We start from the raw sequence: 22,876 nt of genomic DNA, 5'->3' as shown, positions 1-22,876 counted from the left end.
TAAGTATTGGTTTATCAAAAATCATCAAAACGAGTAATAGCATAGAACAAAAGACTACAAAAGATAAAAAAAAACCCAAACACACTTACACTTTATGAGAAAGAAAGACTACAAAAGATCAAAAAAACCAACTCTTGAAAGATCAAAAAAACCAACACACTTACACTTTCTTGACTTTGAATTACTGTTCCTCGGATTTGGGTTCCACTAATATCAAAAGCTGTACTTTCTGGAATGGCCTGGAAACCAAATACTTGTAAAAATCCAGACAAACACAAAATTTTAAAAATGGTCATGTACTTATAAGTATACCTGCACATTTTCAACATTGGCCATATCAATTTCTGCATGACCAAATAAAGATCTTTGTATGCTCACGATGGGTGTATCTCCTCCATCTCCCTAATAATTAAATAACAAATAAGAACACAAATTGTGATTAAATAAATAAATAAAACCCGTGAACGCAAATGTCATTAAATAGATGCACCTCTTTGCGTTTCCCCTTTCCTTGTGATCTTTTCGTTTTTGCTTTAACTTTTCGCATATCTTTCTCCATCTTGCATGCTCTCCTCAAAGATGGGGGTCTGCCCTTCCCACGCACAACATTTGGACTACGTACGTGCCCAGAACCACCGACAGTAGCTGTGCCAGATGTAGATATTGGAACATTGGAACCCGTTTGGGTCATCGATGGGGGTTCTTGGTTGGCACGGTACAACTCAATCATTGCATATAACTTAGCTTTCGCATCCTGAGTATGCTCTTTTGAACCTGCTGCAAGAGTAATCATCTGATAACAGATATTCAACATCTCTGAATATCTATTAGAATCTGCCCGTTGTTCCCCCGCATCATAGCTACTGTGGATCAACGTATATCGCCGTTTGATATCCTTCCTTCATCGATCTAAAAAGTATATATCTGGCAATGATGTAATCTCGTTACATCTGAATACAGCCAAAATGTGCCTACATAATATTCCCCTCATCTGGAATAATCCACAAGAACACTTTGCAGATGTTCCTTCTTCAATGAAGTCCACAAAATATGTAACCAACTTTGTGAACTCTGCCAAATGAATTTCATCCTTTACCAGATAAGTCTGTATTGCACCATCAGTTTTATGTAACTTTGGATTCATATCAATCATGCCGGTAACTTGCTGTTGTACTTCCTTGAATTTAGAATTTGTGTACAACTCTTGAAACCTCTTCTCAATTGGAGATCTAGATATGCAGGGAGTTGTGACACTAAATGAGTGGAAGTCAGCAGCATTTTCATTCTCAAATTTTTTTTTTCAAAGCGTTATCAAACTGGTCGACAAACTCTTTAAGGTTTGTCTTAGCATTAACATACCCATCAAAGAAGGCATTCATGCTTTCGCTTCGCTGCGTTGTACTCATTCCAGCCCAAAAACAATCTTTCAAGAATGCTGGAACCCAATGCTCACGATCACCATATAGACTTTGTAACCAGCCATTTTTATGCAAATTGTACATGGTAATTAATTCAACCCAACTTGTCTCAAACTCATCAACACTTTGGCTGTCATACACACACTTCATCAATGCATTTTTCATCCCAGTTTTGTATGAACCATAGGAGCCAAGCTTTTCCGGCACTTTCTTCAATATATGCCACAGGCAAAATCTATGACGGGTGTTTGGGAAAACAATACCAATTGCATTTTTCATCGCTCTATCTTGGTCAGTGATAATAGCTTTAGGAGCTATACCATCCATACACTGCAACCAAGTCTGGAATAACCACACAAAAGTCTCTGTATCCTCACTGGAAATCAAGCCTGCTCCCAAGAGAATTGACTGCCCATGGTGGTTTACACCAACAAATGGTGCAAATGACATCCCATATCTATTCGTCAAGTATGTGGTGTCGAATGTGACCACATCACCAAAATATTGGTAGGCTGCTCTACTACGGGGGTCTGCCCAGAACACATTTTTTAATTTTCCGTCATCATCTAAATCCATCAATGCAAAAAACCCAGGATTTTTGTACTGCATCCTACGAAAATACTCTTGAAGTGCACCAGCACCACCTGCGCCAAGTCGTAGATGTCTTGCCTTGTCGATGTAATTACGACAATCTTTCTCTAAAAATGGAAGGTTCTCAAACCCTCCCGCGCCAACAACAAGAGATCCAAAGCTCTTGTTCATTCGGACACCAGCCATATCATTTGTATCTAGAACTCTTTTTACAGCGTCACTAACTTCTCTATTACATCGAAAGAAGCGAGATTTTTTTGGACTAAGGCCGTGGTTATAGATATTATGAACCGTAGTCAACCGAAGTTTTCCATCACATTTTAATGCATTAATCTTTGCCTTACATTCCGTCTTTCCGGTCGAACGGGGGTTGGCGACATTGAAAGTTCTATTACGGGCCTTCCCACCACGAGCACAAGCAAGGGTGACATACATAACAGTTTCATCTTCTTCCCTCTCAGTCCTTTTCGTCATCACCCCAAACTCGCACTTCTTACCATAATTCTTATAATAACCCAGTAATTCTTGAAGAGAATTAAACTCCATCCCCGACTTTGGCTCCTCAATCATATCATCACCATCAATATCAATGTTCTGAGATGTCCCCGCACTGCAATCCTTGTTTTCCAGTGGATTTGGTCTATCCCCACCAATTTCTTCAACTGTACATGATGTACATGGGGCTTCAGTTTCCCCACCACCGAGTCCATAGTAACCATGCATGTAATTTTGGATGTTTGGATAGGTTGGTGGTATGTCCTACACGCACATGTTATTGGATAAAGTTATTTATGTATTTTGAAAATAAATATCAACTCAACATATTCCAATGTTAATGATATATTAACTGATATAACATACCGTGGATGATGGATTTGAGCTATATGGGGTTAGCGTAGATGGTTGTTCTTTCCCGTTTCCCATGCTGAGAGGGTTGAAAACTATTTGTTAGAATTCAAGGAAATTACGAAAGAACAGTACTTAAGGAAATTACTAGACATTCATTTACTCCAATATTTTAACCAATATTCATTATCTTTGATAAGCTTTTTAATTTATAATTTTCAAATACACATTGGACTGCGAAACGACTTTCAAGGATCACTTTTGGACTGGACCAATTGACTCCCAAACATTTGACTCAACAATTACAAAGGGTTACAACTGAATATGCTTGATTAAGCTGCTTCCTGTGATGGAAAATTCAGTTTCTTGTAATTTTCTACTACGTCAACTCTATAACATCATCTGTTAGAATATGTATGAAGCTAAAGTGGCTTCTAATAGTTCCTCAATTACTAACCTATTTGAAGTTAACAACAATTTTAAGCTATTGAAATTAACAACAATTTGTTCGGCTACCTTCACTGCGAACAACTAAAATGACTAAAGTGGCTACTGATAGTTCCTCAATTACTAACCTATTTGAAGTTAACAACAATTTTAAGCTATTGAAATTAACAACAATTTGTTCGGCTACTTTCACTGGGAACAACTAAAATGAAAAGGGCATTCGGCTACCTTCACTGGGAACAAATGTCCTCTTCGGCTCTTGAATTTAATAGCAGATGGTAGCTAGATTTATAGCAAACAAACGTGGGTCCTCCACCTCTCACTGGAAACAAATAAAATGAAAATTATAGTTCAATGTAGAGTGAGATTTTAGTAGATCTACCTACTGGATCTAACTATTTCAGAGAATATTATACCTTAATGGCAGATGGACCAGTCGCTCTCTCCCCCACGACGATGAACGCGACTCAGAGATGTGGACTGTGCCACCACGGCCACTGCAACAACCAGTTTCTCTCTCGTACGACGAGGAGAAGAGAAGCTCGGCTCAGACGAAAAACCAAAAATACAGAGACCAGATGAGGAGTGCCGAAGCTTGGGAGTAGCTCAGACGAAAATGTAAATTCCCAGATCAGACAAGGAGAAGAAAAAAAGTTCGTGAGTGGCGAAGCTCGATTCAAAGTGAGTAGACCAGACCTTCGTGAAGCTTGCGGAAAATGGAAATGGCGACCAGTAAACAAGGGGCAAAGACGTTTCGGAAATGAAATGGTTTTCATTTCCCGCTTTTTGCCTTTTTTTTTTTTTATTTCATTTTTCTTTTTCTTTCTTAATTCTATTCTATTCTAATGAAAACAAGTCAACGAGGCCACGTCAGCCGGGGACGCGGTGGGGACGCAACCCCGGTTGTCTATAGAACTACTGTTGACAATTTAGGCATGCAACCTGACCCACCCGTCCAAGCCACGTCGGTCATCCAAACAGGGTCGGCCGAATTTTTTTTTTAATTTTTATTTATTTATTTATTTTTATTTTAAGAATAATCCAATCCGAAGTGTGTATCTATATAGTAAGCTTGTTTGTACTTTACATCCAATTCTACTCTATCGCTAAGTATAGTTAACAGTCTTCTGTATATGACTTCAGATAAATACTGACTTGGGTTAAGAGCTTAAGATCAGTACTCAAACTAAAAGATTATAATTATGATTATTTATATATATATATATATATATATATATGCCTCTATTAAATAAGCGTGAGTGATGAATGAACAGTATTTTCGTCCAATTTTGTCCCTTTTTTGTGATTAAATTCTCATTTCTTTCCTCCTGTTATTCTTTTTACCGATGGTCTATAGGTGTAAATTCTACTTTTTCTAAATATGCCCCTTATTTTCTCACGAAATTCCCAATTGTTTTCTCTTTTGCTTCTTGCCAACAGTGATTGCTGTTTTTCTCATGTGGATTTGTATTTCCAGTGTCCTGTATTTTCCAAATCTTCATAGAGAGCCTTCGATCCTTCAACTTTTTTTTTGCTTGTCAATCACAGCATCATGTGGATATGATTTCTTTTGGTTTTTCTTCTCAGTTCAATATATTAAATTCTCTACAAAGTGAGTAATTTGCTAAGACTGAATACTTGGATCTAAAAAATAAATGCATAAGCTGATACCAGAAATTCCATCAGATGATTCCAGAAACAACAACAAAGCAAATTCATACACATGTACACAAGAAGAAAGGAAATTCAAAGCCAAACACAATATGTTGAAATTTCTATAAAATCATTAAAACAATATATCCCTATACACGAGAGGGAACCAAATTAAAAAAACAATTTGTAATGTTGATCAGCGCGTATCTTGAAATGTTGTCCTGTCAAGTAATGTCGCAACTTCCTTACTTCCATCACCAATGCTAGGAATTCTTTCTCGTAGGTAAATACTGTGAGACTCTTTCCCTTTAGCCCTTGACTGAGATAGGCAATTGGTTGCCCTACCTGCATTAAGACTGTTCCTAGGCCTTCTCCCGAAACATCACACTCCGCCACAAAAGTCTTTGAGAAATTGGGTAATCCCAAAACTGGTGGGTTCATCATTGCTTCCTTGAGCTGCTCAAAAGCTGTTCGTGCCTTTTTAGTCCAAATGAAAGAATTATTTCGAAGTAGTGCTGTGAAGGGTACTGCAATTGTTTTGTAGTTTTGTACAAACTTATGGTAATATCCTATAAGACTCAAAAATTCATGCAACATCTTAGGATTTGTGGGCAAAAGCTTCTGCATGGCAGTAATTTTCTGGGGATTGGCCTTGACACCCTTCTGAGAGATTAGGGCTCGTTTGTTTTCAGAGATGAGATGAGATGAGTTGAGATTAAAGTTAAAAAGTTGAATAAAATATTGTTAGAATATATTTTTTAATATTATTGTTGTTTTGGGATTTGAAAAAGTTGAATTGTTTATTTTATTTTGTGTGGGGATTTGAAAAAGTTGTAATGATGAGGTGAGATAAGATGAGATGTTTTTGGAAAACAAACAAGGCCTAAGTGCCTTGAGTATTCCACTTCTTTGCAAAAAGCTGATGAGATTTTAGAGTCTCCAGAATAGTACGTAAATGCTGTAAAAGCTCCTTCAAAGATTTAATGTAAATTTAAATATCATCAAAGAAAATCAAGACAAACTTTCTTACGTAAGGCCTGAAAACTTCATTCACCAACTCTTGAAAGGTGGATGGAGCATTCACCAAAAACTCATGAAAGTAAACTACATCGTAAGGTCAGTAAAATTCCACAAAATAGAGCCAAGACTCCTTAGCCAGTCCACTCCTAACACCACGTTGCAGCCTAGCTCCTAGGGTCAACAGGTGGAGATGAGCCTTAAACCGTAGGTTTTGTAGCTGGATAGGAACTGCCCTATAAAAACCACTGCATGGAAGGCTATCTCCATTAACCACTTTGACTGACAGTTGGCTCTCTCCCACTGAAAATCTAGACTTCTTTGCTACATAAGGATCCACAAAGCTAGGAGTACTACCTGTGTCGATGAGAATCAGCACCTTGTGGTGAACATCGCCCAACAAGGAGATGCTGAAGGAAGCAGAGAGAAGATGAAGAAGAAATAATCAATAGCCGCAACAAAAAGAACATAAAACAACTCAAAATTATGCTGGAGCTTCAACATTTCTTATAAAGGCCCAAAGCATTACCTTTACTGGTAAATTTTCGTTGAATGGATTCCGTAGATGGCGAGATTTTTGGAAGGACCATTCACATAACTGCATATAGGAATGTGCAAGTAGCCATTAAAATTTTTTATTTATAACAAGTAGGCATGCACATAAAACTGTTAATATATGTAAACTATTTAGTTTTCTGCTCCATCAATTTTACCTTGTCTACTTACCCAAATAAATAAATAAATAAAAATTTTCCCTATCTCCATAATAGTACACATATTTCAAAAAGAGTTTCAAAAAAATGCCAAAAGTTCAGACACTCAATGTAAATTCTTCTTTTCTTTAAAGCTTCAGGAAAACCAACTCTGGTATGGAATGTGCATATCAGCCGCTTGTATAAAACACAAATAAATTTCTCAAAACAAGCCCGTGACCTGCAATCAGAATCTCAAGAAAGAAAAGAAAAATAGAACCACGCTCTTCTAACATGCCCCTACCAAATCTCCGGGATTCATTACTTGGAAAGAGGAAGGCAATAAAAATGTTTTAGTCATTTAGTAAGTTGAACAGCAGCCATGTCAGGGTCATGGTTTTTGTCATCAGTTGCAACATGAACTTTTGGAAGCAAGAACAACCAGGTAACAAAGAAATACTACAGACATCCTGACAAAATTTGTTACCAATAAGAGAAAAAGATGTACCTTTAACCATTTGACAGAGAAATTTCACCCGTAATGTGAAGTTCCATGTGCATATTTCCAATTGCCCCCACCAACAGAACCACCAATCTTGGATGTCATCTTTGCACAACCCTGACAAAATATAGATGTCTTTGCATTTACCTCAAACAGACGAAACCAGAGATTCGGACTGATGGTGGAATTTAGAATCTAGTAAGCTATGGGGTCATCGATAATCACATAGATCTAGAGTACAGATTAAATAGCTTTTCGTAGGTTATCAAATCAAAAGTATACCTGGAAATTCCGAGTTCTGTTGACAGAGAAAATCAAAATCACATTCTCAGCAGAGTCAAAAGCTTCATTCAGTTTAGCCTCATTGCTCCTTTGAGTTGCCCATACTCCTTGCTGTACAGATAATTCCAAATTTTCACGGTTGCAACTTTTAACAATAAAATACCTGAGGTTCAATGTTTGGAAACAAATTACATCACCATTCATTAAGTCCTACCTAAATAAACATAACAAGTAGCTTTAACTGGAAATAAAATAATGTACGGTCATCAGACTAAAAGTTCAGCAGGAAACTAACAGTTACTAAATGAGCCTAGAATGGCATGAAGGAAATGCCTTCTGGGAGCTTGATCCAGCATTCAATCACTAAGCCTACATCATAATACTGGAAACAAATAAAACTGGTATCATGGAATGGCATATAGTCAAGTAGCATACTTTTAGCCAAAGAAGGTATATGCTTTCCTAACTCTGGCTAGATGGTCCACCAAAGTACAGGCGAACTTAACTTTTCAGTCACACAGAATCTAGTATAAACTGAATTTCACTGCAGGACCAACAAAAATGATTCCTATAACAGAAACACACTCATACAAAAGTAAGGAGGTAAGATGCAGGGAAATTTTGCAAGATAGTAGGTGATACTTGGTAACTAATGTGGCTAGCAATCAAGTAGCTTCAAATTTACAGTCAACTGATTACAGATCTTTTATTTTTATTGGTAAGTTAAACATAAATTTCTTTGGTCTTCTGCCCTTGTATTCAATGGAATTAATGTCCATGATTTCCTTGTTTCTTTTCATAGTTCCTGACTTGTGACTAGGTTTCCACATTTGTATACTTCTAGTGTACTTGGGCTATGTCTATTTACTTGTCTCAATAAAAATTTTCTTACCTATAATAAACCGATAATGATGCCACGACTTAACCAGCAACTGTTATATAGGTGCAGAGGTGATATTTAAGTCAAGCTCATTGACTGTAATGTGATACACCGATACTGATACTTGTTAATGCCACATAAAAGTTGGCAAGCTTTATCAAGAGAACAAAATTCCACTAACTTCGTATCCTTGCATAAAAAATAACCAACCTACATATTTTGTTACCAAGAATGCAAATAATGTGCCTCTAAGTTTCTTTAAAATGCATGAAAAAAGCCATCTAGAAACCCAATTTTATTGTTTACCAAACTCCCAGCACAGGAGAAGATCCTCTATCCAATGGCCTTTGGAACAATTGCATTCTTCAATAGACATGGAATTAAATCATTAGTTTTTCCAGTCCTTGTAAGTATTTTAGTACGAAAGAAAAGGTAATCCCCAAGGACGGACCCATGCAGTATATAACTACACAAAAATGATGGATGCAACCGCCTGATGCAACCGGTGTGCAGCCGGCTTGTCCATGTCATTTAATAAAACGATGTGTTTTTCATCCATTTTATTTTTCTCCTCCTCTCCCTCTCCATTTCGTTCCCCCCTCTCTCTCCCTCGAAATTTCATTTCGCCCACCCTCTCCCTCCCTCCCTCTCTCTCTCCATCTCCATATCCGTCGGGGCTCTCCCTCTCCCTCTCCATTTTGTTTTCTCCTCCCTCTTGCTCTCCATATCGTAACCCTAATTCCATCCCTCTCCATCTCCACGGGGACATCACCGTGGGTAGTTTGAAGGCCAATAGATTTCTATTTCTTAGATCCGATCTCCATGATTTCAGAACAAGGGGCCATGATATTTGAGCATGCAGCAAACAAAAGCTTGCAAGAAACCCAGAAAGAACACACAGATAGAGAGATTTCACACGGTTTTATTGCAGAAAGAAACAATAGTTTTATTATTTATGGGATTTAGGTGAAAAATGAGTGAATTCAAATTCCCAAAAGCTAAGATATATTAAAAAAAAAATGACAAAAAAAATCCATTGATTCCATTTTTCATGGCCGTAAAGGAAATAACACGTTGGTCTTCACTATAGCAAGCTCATATCATCCCGACAACCTTCAGGTGCTGGTTGGATCTTCTTCTAAGTATTGATTCCTAACTATTACAAGTTATAAATGTTCTCCTTGTTTCCCTTTCATATTGATAACTGCAAGCTCTTGTTCAACAAATTCAAAGTTGTCATGGAAAGGAGGGACGCCTGTACCTCCGTCCTCTGCCTCCCTTCGTTTTACTGTACCCATCATTTTATAGAAGAAAATAAGCTTCTCCACAAATTCTTACGTTTCAGTAGTTTTTTTTTTAATATATCTGCTACGTGGCATACCGATTCCCTGAGGGTTCCCACCCCCGGTTGTCTATAGCAGAGCTGATAACTACAGCCTAATAGGCAATTCCTAAAATTGTGAGATTCCAAGAAATTGATAAAAGGTCAGAGAATAACCAGATCTCAGATCAACAGACAGCCAGGAATATAGAACAATATCTCCAATTTGTAAAGCAATATCTTCATGTTTTCTACATTGCTTCTAACTACTCCATACTGTCTACTCTGACTTTTACATATTTTGCAGAATCCCAAAGATGTGTGGACATATAGTCTAAGGCGCATAATCATCCTTCTCCAAATAAAGCACGCAACTCAGCATTCAAGAAAACTAGAACACTACACTTTTTTCCTCTTTTCTCTAGTAAAAATATCACTTGACGATGAAAGCCGATGACATTGGGGACATTTGGACACAAAATTCTCAAAACTTCTCATAATTTCAGTCCCAAACATCACTCAAACACAAAACACTTTTCAATTTTAAATCTTCAACTTTTTCATCTAATCATTACCTAATCATTATCCAAACACAAAAACAATCCAACTTCTAAAAACTGCAAAAACAAAACAAAAAAACCAAAACAACTCTTACAAATTTCAAAACAAAAATAATATTCAAACAATTTTTTTTAACTTTATAATATTTTTATTCAAGTTTTTCTCTCTTATCTCCCAAAACCCAATAAAACATCTTAACTCAAACTATTTCATTACTATTCACAAAATTCTAAAATACTCTAGCCCCTGGTGTTTGACATGATGTATTAATTTATTTAATTATAATTTTCTTCTTCACCTTACACTAACTCATCTCATTACCTTCATAATATTGCTAAGGAAAAGGATAACATTTCTTGTTTGATAAGATTCCCTAATCAATTTGGTGTAAACAAATTAACTAAACAGCAACTGCCAACTACTCGCTTCATATGTATCCAACATATTATATTATCAACATTTTCTTCATCTCTTCTCCCCTATGAAATATGTAAGATGACAAAATAATCATCCTCGAAAATCTCTAACCAACAACTTTAGTTATCCTCACATTCCTATGTGATATATCAATAAAAAGGCAGCTTAATATTTCTTGCCTCGCCAACCTGGAAATGTATATTCTAAAAAATCTACAAGAAACTAGCCTTTGTAGTTATTTATATTTTTTATCAAGAAAAAACAAGACATAAAATTCAGCATTATCCATGGGTCCACAACTTAAAAATCATTTCCATGGTTAAATCAATTGGAATCAATGCACACAGAAAGAAATATTCAATCAGTAGAGTTAGCTAGTAGGCTTAGTCGTTCCTTCACTTGGAAAATTCAAACCCCTCCCTATCTCGTCTCAAATGAAATAACTGCCCACTGTAATGCTCTTGCTTCTTTCATGGAAAACAGGATTAAATGTGATATGTACAGAAGCATGATTATCATAAAACAATGAAATTGAAGTAGGAGCTGAAAACCGAATCTCCTGAAGAAAATGCAGCAAGCACGTCAACTTAGTAGCGATATGAGTCATTGCACTATAATTGTTTCCACACTAGATCGTAGATCATGCCACCACCGTTTGATTCTTACTTTTTCCAATGATCATATCACTGCCTACAAGTGTACAATATCCAATAGAAGCCCCTCTATCTAGGGGAGATCTTGCCCTATATGCATTAATAAAATTATACTCTAAGGTGTCTAGTTGGTTTGCATAGTATCCCAACATCAAGTTCTCTTTTCAGCGCATCTTTGACCATCTTAGAAAAAAATAGCGAACAATTGGGAACTGAAGCATGAAAATGAAGTAGGCTTGTTGGGCGAGCCCTCGCAGGACGGGCAGGCTTTTTAATCCCTCAAATTCTCTCTCAATCCCTCCCGCGTCCAACCCCATCTCTCAATCTCTTCTCTCTTATGCATCTCCTCCTTCGTCGCCAGCCCCAACCTTCAGTAGTGCAACACGTCTCCTCCTCCTCCTCCTCCTCCACAAGCCACGGTGTGGCCGTGGGTTTGCTCAGAGAACCACGGCCACAACGGGTCATGGGTTGTTGTGCAGACCCATGGCCAGTCGTGGTCATGGTTCTTTGCTGAAACCCCTACTCCGAGCCACAAGCCAGGGCATGGTCGTGGCTTTGCGCAGACCCATAGCCACGCGTGGCCATGGTTCTTTGCTCAAACTCATGACCACGACTGGCCGTGGTTCTCTACTCCAAGCCACAGGCCACAACGTGGCTATGGCTTTGCTTAGAGAACCACAACCACATGATTGGCTAGGTTTTGTTCAATTTTCATTGGTTAATCGATATGGATTTTGGTCGGTTGGTTGATTTGTTGGTTGGTTGGTTAGTTTTGGTTTGGTTGGATTTTGGTTCATTCAAGTTTGGGAGCGGCCGGACAGATCTAGTGCTTTCCGCACATGGAGAGCCAATTTGGATTAACGGTAGCGCATAGGGGTGGGGATACGGCTAGTGGTTAGTGGACTAAGTCGCGCATCCGCCCATCAAATGGTCGAAGCTAGGGAGTATACAAAGGCAAGGACGGGGTTGCGAGGGGCAAAAATGACTCCCCGCCCAAGCGGGGGTGGGGTACAAGAGGGGTGGTTGCTCACCTGTGTAGGGTGGGTAACACCCCTAAAATGGAGGAGGCAATATATGTGAAGAAACAAATTTACTAATAGGATGGCCAGTAACACAATAGTGGACAGATACATTTCCAAAGAGCAATAGGCAGCGAGTCTCACACATTGAGGTGCCGTTTGGATGCCGAGTTAAGATGTGATGAGTTCAGATGAAAGTTGAATAAAATATTGTTAAAATATTATTTTTTAATATTATTATTATTTTGATATTTGAAAAATGTTGATTAGATGAGATGAGTTGAGATCAACTCTGAATCCAAACGGGGCCTGGGTGAACATGGATCGAAGGTTGGAGATAAAGATGGTATAGACATCGAGATTGATAATTGTCGACAACGAGAGTACACCTGTAATGGAGGTGTAGGACACAGGGGAAAAGATGCTGAAAGCAGAAGATGGCTTAGATGCAAGAGGAGATGGGAATGAACAAGGAAGACAAAGTGGAATGGATGAGCCAAGAGTAATGCCCTACTTTCGACAATATTTCACTAGTGCTTACATGGGTCTTGGAATAAAGAAAGGAGAGGAAAAAGATGATCCTTCTTCTTTGTCAACCTTCTATTATATAGAGCATACAATTGACCGAGCAGTTATTACAATGATATTTTTCTTAACACTGATATTCATAACAAGGATTATGGCCTAAATGGAAGGGGAGGATATTCAATACCATGTGCTTGGGCAACCTTCATACACTTCCACTAAGTACATAAAGATCATTTCTTTGCAAAAGGTCTCCCATCTTTCACTACACAATATATAGGTCCCATAGTTAATGTACTACATGATACTAAATTTATTTTCTTTGTTCCGAGTATAGGTATATACACCTATACTATGCACACGCGAACACCAACACCTATATGCACACGTGAATGTTCATATATATTTTATATTTATTCATTACTTAATTCACCAAAAATACAAACACAAAGGCTAAAGAATGCATCATTGGCATAAAAGACACTTTTTAACATGGGAAATCAATCCTCATGCCATAGAGTATTGAACCAATGACCTCACTGTCTACCACATGCTTATGGGAAGAGGAGATGTTACTAGGTCCAAAGACTATTGGCATGACTCACATAAATCACCTAATAGATAAACCAAAAAACTATAAAAGGAAAAGAGGTACTTCAACAAAAAGTTTGATAATTTAGCTTAACTTCGATGGTAATGCTGATAACAAACTACCAAAAAGATGCACACTGCTTGAAATAAAATGTAATTCTGATCAACAAGGATTTTAACTGCAAGGAAAGACAACTAAGACACCAAAGGTGTCGGCCACAGAATTTTCTATTTTTTTGGGTGTGTCAACCTTAGAACTGAGGGCTAGTTTGGGTAGTTCACAACTATTCATTATTTTATTATTACTTTTCACTTATTTTTCACTACTATTCAATATTTTATCATTACTTTTTCACTACTATTCACAGAATATTTGAGATCACCTTATTACCCAAATGCAACCTGAGTCATAAAAGCAGCTGCAAGTGCTTAGGGCATTTCCATGAGCAGAGCATCACTCAAATACTCAAGGAACAAAATACATCTTATGTCATAATATAAATAGAAGAAAGTTTTTTCCAATCACACTCAAGGCACCAAATAACCATAAAATTTCGGATGATAGCAATTTAATTACAAGATGCATTTTCCCAAAACTTGTTTTTGGTCAGTAAAGGTAAGATACCCAATTCTTTTGATAACTTAATACAATGTTGCTATATCATTTCTTTTTTCCCTGATCAAAGAAAATAATATACTCAACAAGGAAATCCATTCAGAGAGAGAAAGAAGACTTCTTTACAAGTCCTAAGCAAGAGTTTACACTAGGAACTTATCATGGGGATACCACAGTTGTTTACTTTCTTTCAAATGTCCCAAGGAAACACAAATTATAATGTACATCGCACTACATAAGATGAGAAGCAAATCAACGCATCAATTGGCGTTTACTTTCCTTCTGGATGCCAAAATATAAAAAAATAATAATAAATTGATAAAGTACACTACATAAGACAAAACGTAAATTCATGCATCTAATTGTCAAAATGAGAACATCACAACATAAAATGTGCATCAGCATAAAAATTAACAAATGTATGCTCAAGGAAGGCTAACCAGAGCTGTTAAGCATAGACATAATTTCTTTTGAGCAATTATTAGTTGAATAATATGCTCTTCAACAATGCCCATATAATTATACACAAACTGAGTTTCATAGCCTAATTAAAGACCTCAGCACTCTGAACACACCTATATATTCCTTGGGGCAAAGGTAGAGCACTTCTGCTCGTCTGATTAGGCAGGCCATTTGGAATATGTTGTGTCTGATTCTGGCTGACCTGCTGCTGAGACTGTTGCTGCTGCTGGACAATAGCAGACTCATTCGTTGAAGTTTTCCCAACCCCTCCTTGATTGGTAGTGTTGGGACCTTGTGTAAATTGAGGTTTTTCTGCTTGTTGAGGGAAACCACCATTCCGTTGTTGAAAAAATCTATTCGAAGAGTTGTAGTTGTAAGAATTTAATTGCTGAATCTTCTGAAGGACCTCTTCCACAGAGGTGGAGGCCCGAGCAGTTTTGCATGCCTATACCGACAGTCAGGACCATTTGGACAAAAATCCAACTTGTACCAGCAATTACAGAATTTTGCAGTTAAGTGCATACACCTTCCATGCTTTTATTAATTTAAAGATGCTTTGCCTCACACTATATACAAAATTAACCCCAAAAGAAAATATAAAACATAGTGCATAATAAAGCCATTTTTACAACGAAATGATTTCTAACCTTCGCAGTGCAATGTAATCATTATATGCTTTGTGATTCAAAATCAGACCGCGACATATAATCCAGAAATCTAGAAATAAGATTAAAAATATTCAAACAAGAACTACCATACAACAGATTTCATACCTTTTTCTATAAGTAATTGCATTCCATTTGTAGGCACAATCCTAACACATATAAAGAGTGCAATAAATACACTTACCAAGAAGAATTACAACTGTCTACTATAGGAATGATTTGTGCAAGCCACGTGCAAGTCTTTTGAAAAAGAAAACGGGACACACTCAAAAAAACCCCACTTTTTTCTTAGATGGCTTAGTGAGATTTGGATAGTGAGTTGAAATAAGATGAGTTGAGATGAAAGTTGAAACTTGAATAAAATATTATAAGAATATTATTTTTTTCTATTATTATTGTTTTTAAATTTGAAAAAGTTGAATTGTTTATTATATTTTGTGTGGGAGTTTACGAAAGTTGTAATGATTAGATAAGATGAAATGAGATGAATTGAGACCAACTCTAAATCCAAACGGGGCAAGCTTGTATCTAGTAGTACTCCCATCTATAATGAAAAAAGTAATAAGAAAATCATGAAAATTAAGCCCGTTAAGGTCTATCAAGGCTGTCCAAAAGAAAAGGGTTTTTGAGAGCTATAGTGTTGTCCGTTTGCAATCCATATGAGATAAATAAGAACTGTTTGCCACACTGCTGCAATTTGAGAGCTACAGCCCTGCATTCACCATGAGTAAAATAGGTCCACTAACCTTTTGGGCATAACCCAAGCCTAAGCAAAACCTCGTTCTTTAAATCATTTACACCTCCATCCACTTAAAAGGAATCGCAACACCGCCCTTAATTAATCCCATTATTTATATAAAACCCACATTCATCAATCACCACGCAAAATAATAACCATAACATCATCACTCTCCGAGAAATAAAAAACAAAGGCAAAAACCTAGTAAAATGAAGCATGAACAAAAGGAGGAACACGTACATGTTACACTCCTTGATATCTTCATTGCTATGCTTGTACACGCAATCCTGCTCCCGGCACTCGTCGTAGAGCCGGAAGAAGAGGCAGATTGGCACCCACGACTTGTCGTACTGGTGGAGGGATGCACAAAACAACACAGCTTTGAGTATAATCTCTTTTAACTCCTTGGTAACTGTTTTTCTTTCCAAGTTTGCAATTTTTACCACACATATGCTTAGGGTACGTTTGGGTATTGAAAAGTATTGAGAAGTGTTGAGAATATTTGTGAATAGTTATGAGTAGAGATTGAAGTGAGTTTGTGGATCCCATTGAGAATATTTTGAATTGTTTGGATGTGTAAAGTATGTTGAGTTGTTGACTTTTGAGTAGGTAGTTAAAAAATATGTGGGTCCCATAAATATTATAGTGATTTGATTTTTAATAATAAATATTATAATGATTTTATTATAGTAATTTTTTAATATTAATAAATCTTGTAGTGATTTTATTTTACTTTTATATATAATAATGATAAATATTATAATGATTTTATTTTTAATTTATATATAATAATAATAAATATTATAATGATTTTATTTTTAATTTATATATAATAGTGATTAATATTATAATGATTTTATTTATATATATATATATATATAATAGTGATAAATATTATAGTAATGTTATTTTTTATTTATATATTATAGTAATTCTATTTTTAATTTATATATAATGGTGATAACTATTATAGTATTTTATTTTTTATTTATATATAATAGTGATTTTATTTTTATTTATATATTTTAGTGATTTTATTTTTTATTTATATATTATAGTGATTTTATTTTTTATTTATATATTATAATGATTTTATTTTTTATTTATATTTAATAGTAATAAATATTATAGTGATTTTATTTTTTATTTATATATTATAGCGATTTTATTTTTTATTTATATATAATGGTGATAAATATTTTTTATTTATATATTATAGTGATTTATTTTTTATTTATATATTATAATGATTTTATTTTTTATTTATATATTATAGTGATTTTATTTTTTATTTATATATTATAATGATTTTATTTTTTATTTATATTTAATAGTGATAAATATTATAGTAATTTTATTTTTTATTTATTATATATTATAGTGATTTTATTTTTTATTTATATATTATAGCGATTTTATATTTTATTTATATATAATAGTGATAAATATTTTTTATTTATATATTATAGTGATTTTATTTTTTATTTATATATTATAGTGATTTTATTTTTTATTTATATATTTTAGTGATTTTATTTTTTATTTATATATTATAGTTATTTTATTATAGTGATTTTATTTTTTATTTATATATTATAGTGATTTTATTTTTATTTATATATTATAATGATTTTATTTTTTATTTATATATTATAGTGATTTTATTTTTTATTTATATATTATAATGATTTAATTTTTTATTTATATTTAATAGTGATAAATATTATAGTGATTTTATTTTTTTATTTATATATTATAGTGATTTTGTTTTTTATTCATATATTATAGTGATTTTATTTTTTATTCATATATTATAATGATTTTATTTTTTATTTATATTTAATAGTTATAAATATTATAGTGATTTTATTTTTTATTTATATATTATAGTGATTTTATTTTTTATTCATATATTATAATGATTTTATTTTTTATTTATATTTAATAGTTATAAATATTATAGTGATTTTATTTTTTATTTATATATTATAGAGATTTTATTTTTTATTTATATATAATAATGATAAATATTTTTTATTTATATATTATAGTGATTTTATTTTATTTATATTTAATAGTGATAAATATTATAGTGATTTTATTTTTTATTTATATGTAATAGTGATAAGTATTATAGAATGTTTGTGAATAGTTATGAGTAGAGATTGAAGTGGGTTTGTGGGTCCCATTGAGAGTATTTTAAGTTATTTGGCATGTGAAGTATTTTCAAAAATACGAGAATACTTGAAAAGTGTTGAGAAACTTTTGGTACCCAAACATAGCCTTAATCCCAGAAGAGAAAAACCTCCAACTGGTCGGGTGAAAACCCAAATTTAATGCCAGCCAATCAAATTTCGCCGCATAGGAGGTGAAACAAATCCCCATTTACACCCACGTGCACTAGATTCTCTAGTTATTTTTTTTATTTCTTCCCTCTCTTCTCTCTCTTTCTCCCTCCCCACACTCCGTCGTCTGAACCCCCACTCTCTCTCTAAAATATGCTCTTCTCTCTCTTAAATACGTTTTCCTGGCTCTCGGCTCAGCAACCAAAAGTCACTTTCTCCGAAAGGTAACTCAGTAATCGAAAATCATTTTACTCATGATTATTATATATATTAATATACCAACAATGCTTGAGTACGACTTGAACACCATTAATGAAGGAACACAACAGTGAGCAAACCAAATAGCTAGCCATGGAGATCAAAGTTGAGATGATCTATAGAGAGGCAACAAAGCCTTCCTCGCCAACTCCTCATCACCTTAGATGCTTCGATCTCTGCCTTTTACGTGGTGAAATCATTGGTGCTAGTCTACTGCAACAGAAAATGTTGTACTTCCGAAAGAGATTGAATCTCTGCAAGCAAGCACAGAGCGTTTGGTTCTAGTTCAAGTTAGCTTCTTCGAATGTGGAGGAATGGCCATGTGCGTTTCACCTTTGGAGGAATCTCTGCAAGCAAGCACAGGCGACGGGTTGGGGGGAGGGAGAAAGAGAGAGAAGACGGGTTGTGGGTAAATGGGAACTTGCTACACCTCCTACGTGGCGGCATTTGATTAGCTGGGGTTAAATTTGGGTTTTCACCTGACCGGTTCCTAGCTTCTCCCATCCAAGAATTAACAACTGTCAAGAAAATTATGAACTTAAACGAATACCATTCGCATTTCTCTCCCCATTTTACCAATATTATTGAAAGCTAACGGCTATAAAATTTAAAATTTAAAATTTAACTATAGAGATATAGAGAACAGCGATGGGATTTCTCATTTCATGTTTATTTAGCCGTTGTATCAGTATACTCTTATAAATATACTCCAAAATTTAAATTCTCGTCTCTATAGGGAGAAAGAAATACACCGACTCGGAAGAGAAGAATTAATAGAATCAGAGAGAGAGAGAGAGAGAGAGAGAGAGAGAGCGACGAAAATATTAGAGCGTGAAAGATTTTAGACTAGAAGAGGTAAGTGGAGAGACGGAAAGAATCAAGATGATGATGCATAACGGGAACAACAATTACAAAAACGGGGTGTTGGCATCGGCATCGGCGGCGACGACGTCCATGACCATGATGTTGTCTTCATCCATGAAAAATGAGCAAGCTCAGGGGTTCAAGACGTACTTCAAGAACCCATGGGGGTGGTACAAGTTCCATTACGAGAAGACTCCTAAGGTCTCGTCCCTTATTCCCACGGCAAATCCGTTTCACAGGTTGGGGCTTCTTTTTATTTTTCTTTTTGATGTTTCTGTTTTGGGCTTTCCTGTTCCTTTGCAATAGTCTAGAGCTGTTCCTAACTCCCTTTTGAGTTTTAAACCCATATCTATTTGTAGCATATGTGTTTCGATTTCCTTCGAGATTCACCTGTACAAATTCCACTTCTTATTAATATAATAGGAGAGAGTGTGGTCAAAAATATTTTTAAAAGCTAAACCTAGATTATATGTATTTTTGGATGACTGAGGATTAGGGTGTCGGTAGCACATATTGCAGAAATCAGTTCAGAATAGTGTGATTTTGGGAATTTCACAAGTGTACCTTACTTATATAAAAAAATAAGTGTACTTTTTTTTTTGAGAGCCAGCACCACTAAGCTCAATCACGAATAAGTCATGCTTTCAGAGAGCACTTCAATCACAAATTCTCATAAACTCAAAATTGATCCAATTTTTAAAATCAGAATGAAGATTTTCCATTTATAGTTAAATTAATATCAGTTTTTGTTTTGAGATTTCTTTTATTGGGATAGAAGTTGTGCATTTATGAGTAGTCAAATCTCTTGTAGAACTTGGCTGCCGTTAATTTGTTCATTAGTTGCAGCTTCATATCTGGAATTGAGTAATGCTATATAACTTATTTGGTTTGGATTTATTCTCAAATGACAGTTCTCTAACTTTAGTCTTTGCTCTTGATACATGTTCATGTTAAGGGCATATATTTGATCCAAGGAATCGGTGCTGGTATCATCCGTACTGTTCTGGATGTCAATGTGCTTGATGAAGTTATTCAAGTGAGTCTGGAAACCATTTTTCTTGGTGTTTCATGATTGTGTTATATTTTTCATGGAAAATAGTAAAATACCAGCACAGTCAGAACCTATAATTTGTAGGAAATGCAAGTACAATGGTCTAATTCATTCATCTCCTTACGGTTACTATCAATAAATAATGTAATCATTATGGGGAGTGGATTTTGATATGAAAGGCAAGAGGACCAGGCTACATAAAAAGGATGATGAGGAGTTAATCTAAGAGTGTTTTTTAGTTTTTCCCAGTTTTAAGAGGATTGCCTGTTTCCAAGTTTATTTCATTTTAATCCCATGCATTAAAAAGATCATTTAACTAGTGCTTTTGAAGAGGCATATCATTTGGGTATGAAGCTTGCCTTGCATCTCCAATTTCTTTATAATATTAAGTGGTTTAATGTAAGGTACACACTTGATTCTTTTTGGCTGCATTCTGAAGTCTATTCCACGAAAGAGCAAATTGAGATTTGTATTTTGTTTAGGTCCAAAAAATCTTTATTTACCAATCTTTAAATTATCAAAAATAGAAAAACATCTGGAAGACCTTGTTTATATTTGTTATACTGTCTCTATCAAAAAATACTTTTTTTTTCTTTTTATTAAGTGTCTCTGTTAAACAAGACTTGGACAGGATCAGATAACTGATATTGCCATCCAAACAAAATAGCAGACACCTGCATTATTACAGTTTTAGAAGATTCAAAAGCGAAACATTGCAAGTTCTTGTCAGCTACAAATGCATATGTGAATCTCCTATCTGACTCCTGATATTTGGGTGACTTTTCAGGTATCAAGTGAGGAATCTATTGAAAATGCTAAGCAGCTTGCATTGAAAGAAGGCTTGTTGGTATGGTAATTAATAATGATCATCTTTAATGGTTCTCTAAGAATTTATTACAGTCCAATTTTGTTAACGAGTACTATTGCGAGTCCTTTTGTTGCAGTTATCTTATGAGCATCCACTTCTGTGCTGAACGTTGGGGAATTGTCTTTTGGCAGGTGGGGATTTCATCTGGTGCGGCGGCAGCTACTGCAATAAAGTTGGCACAGAGGCCAGAAAATGCTAGAAAGCTCATTGTTGTAGGTCTAATTTCCTTCTTCAAATTGCGATACAATTACAACCCCTTCTGTTCTTCATTTTCCATATTATGATAGTGTGCCTATGTTGATTTTGTGCTTGAAGGGGGTGTACTTTCAAATGACTCCAGTCTAATCTGAAGTAATAACATAATCTTTTAAGAAAGGAATTAAAAAAATAATTCACAACAATTTGATAACTGCATTGTCCTATGATCGTGCTTAATTCATACCTATGGTTGAGTATGTGCATGGTGTTCAGGTCACTACCTCAGTTTGGACCTTAGGAAAAGGCTATATGTTTTTTTTTATAGGTAAAATAAAATTTATAAAGAAAAAGGCATAACGCAGGTGCACAGAAGTTATACAATGAGAACACCTAGTTACAAGAAAGAACTATAAATGAGGAAATGGCTATATGTTTTCTGTCTGTCAGGACTAAAACTGATCCATTTTTCACATTCGGGTCATTTATGCTTTGCTGTTGCTATGCCTAGACTGAGATTTTTGAGTGCTTAGATGGCTTAAAACTTTTCCTGTCCGCATATACTAATATGAGTCCATTTTGTTTGTGATGCAGGTGGTTTTTCCTAGCTGCAGAGAGCGTTATCTGTCTTCTCCGCTCTTTGACTCCATCAGGCGTGAGGTAGAAAACATGACTTATGACTGAGGTGTTACCGAAAATATCTTATTGAATATAAAATTGTGTCCTCTTTGGGAACCAATTTGGGATTTTTTATTTCACTTATAATTCTTGAGTTGCAATCTCACTAATTCTGTATATTGGGTTTTTTTATTTCAATTTACAAAAAATACATCGTAGCCGTTTCAGGGTTGTGCGAAGAAAAAGGTTGTGCTGCAAGGACATTGTTGGTACCTCTAAAGAGTGTATTGAAGAGACCCAACCCCATGGAGGTAAGGCGATTAACTATGATGAAGAAGAGGAGTGTAAAATACGCAGTTCATTTTGTTTTTTAGTATCCTTTCTGCTTGATGATTTTTAATGTTATTCCTTTTCTTTGTTTGGTGTAAATTAAACTCATGCTGCTTGTTGGTGCAAAAATAATTCCCAAGTATTCAACATAACATCGATGAGGCCTGATGTTCAAATTAAGAGTAGTTTATGCAGCTAGACATTAACGTTAAGATGGGATAAATCCTTATAAACTTGTTGAAGTTCATCTCTATTTTGAATGCTGCTAGAAACCCTTTCTTGTCTAATAAATATTGTATATGACTATTCAGTAAAACAAGAAAACATTGTATACAAGTTTTTGTTTGTGAAAGCATTACTTAGGATGGAACTCCATTTAGTGGAATTTACTAGATGCTCGTTCCAACCAAGTATGGCGTACTATGCTTTGGGTTCGTATTATATATATTA

General features: G+C 35.1%; 1 protein-coding gene and 1 pseudogene across 1 annotated transcript; one reads left to right on the top strand and one right to left on the bottom strand.

The window, feature by feature from the left end:
* Nucleotides 1-6,000: 6,000 nt before the first annotated feature.
* Nucleotides 6,001-15,015, bottom strand: LOC118348187 (annotated as a pseudogene).
* Nucleotides 15,016-19,382: 4,367 nt separating this feature from the next.
* On the top strand, nucleotides 19,383-22,162 carry LOC109011833 (cysteine synthase-like). The gene is made up of 5 exons (XM_018993173.2): nucleotides 19,383-19,565; nucleotides 20,320-20,400; nucleotides 21,203-21,262; nucleotides 21,415-21,495; nucleotides 22,073-22,162. Exons 1-5 carry the CDS (start codon nucleotides 19,383-19,385, stop codon nucleotides 22,160-22,162), a joined length of 495 nt encoding a protein of 164 aa, XP_018848718.1.
* Nucleotides 22,163-22,876: the final 714 nt, after the last annotated feature.

Source organism: Juglans regia, chromosome 4, assembly GCF_001411555.2.
Source record: "Juglans regia cultivar Chandler chromosome 4, Walnut 2.0, whole genome shotgun sequence".
In the NCBI taxonomy this organism is placed as follows: Eukaryota; Viridiplantae; Streptophyta; class Magnoliopsida; order Fagales; family Juglandaceae; genus Juglans; species Juglans regia.
This window is presented reverse-complemented; position numbering and strand designations above follow the sequence as displayed.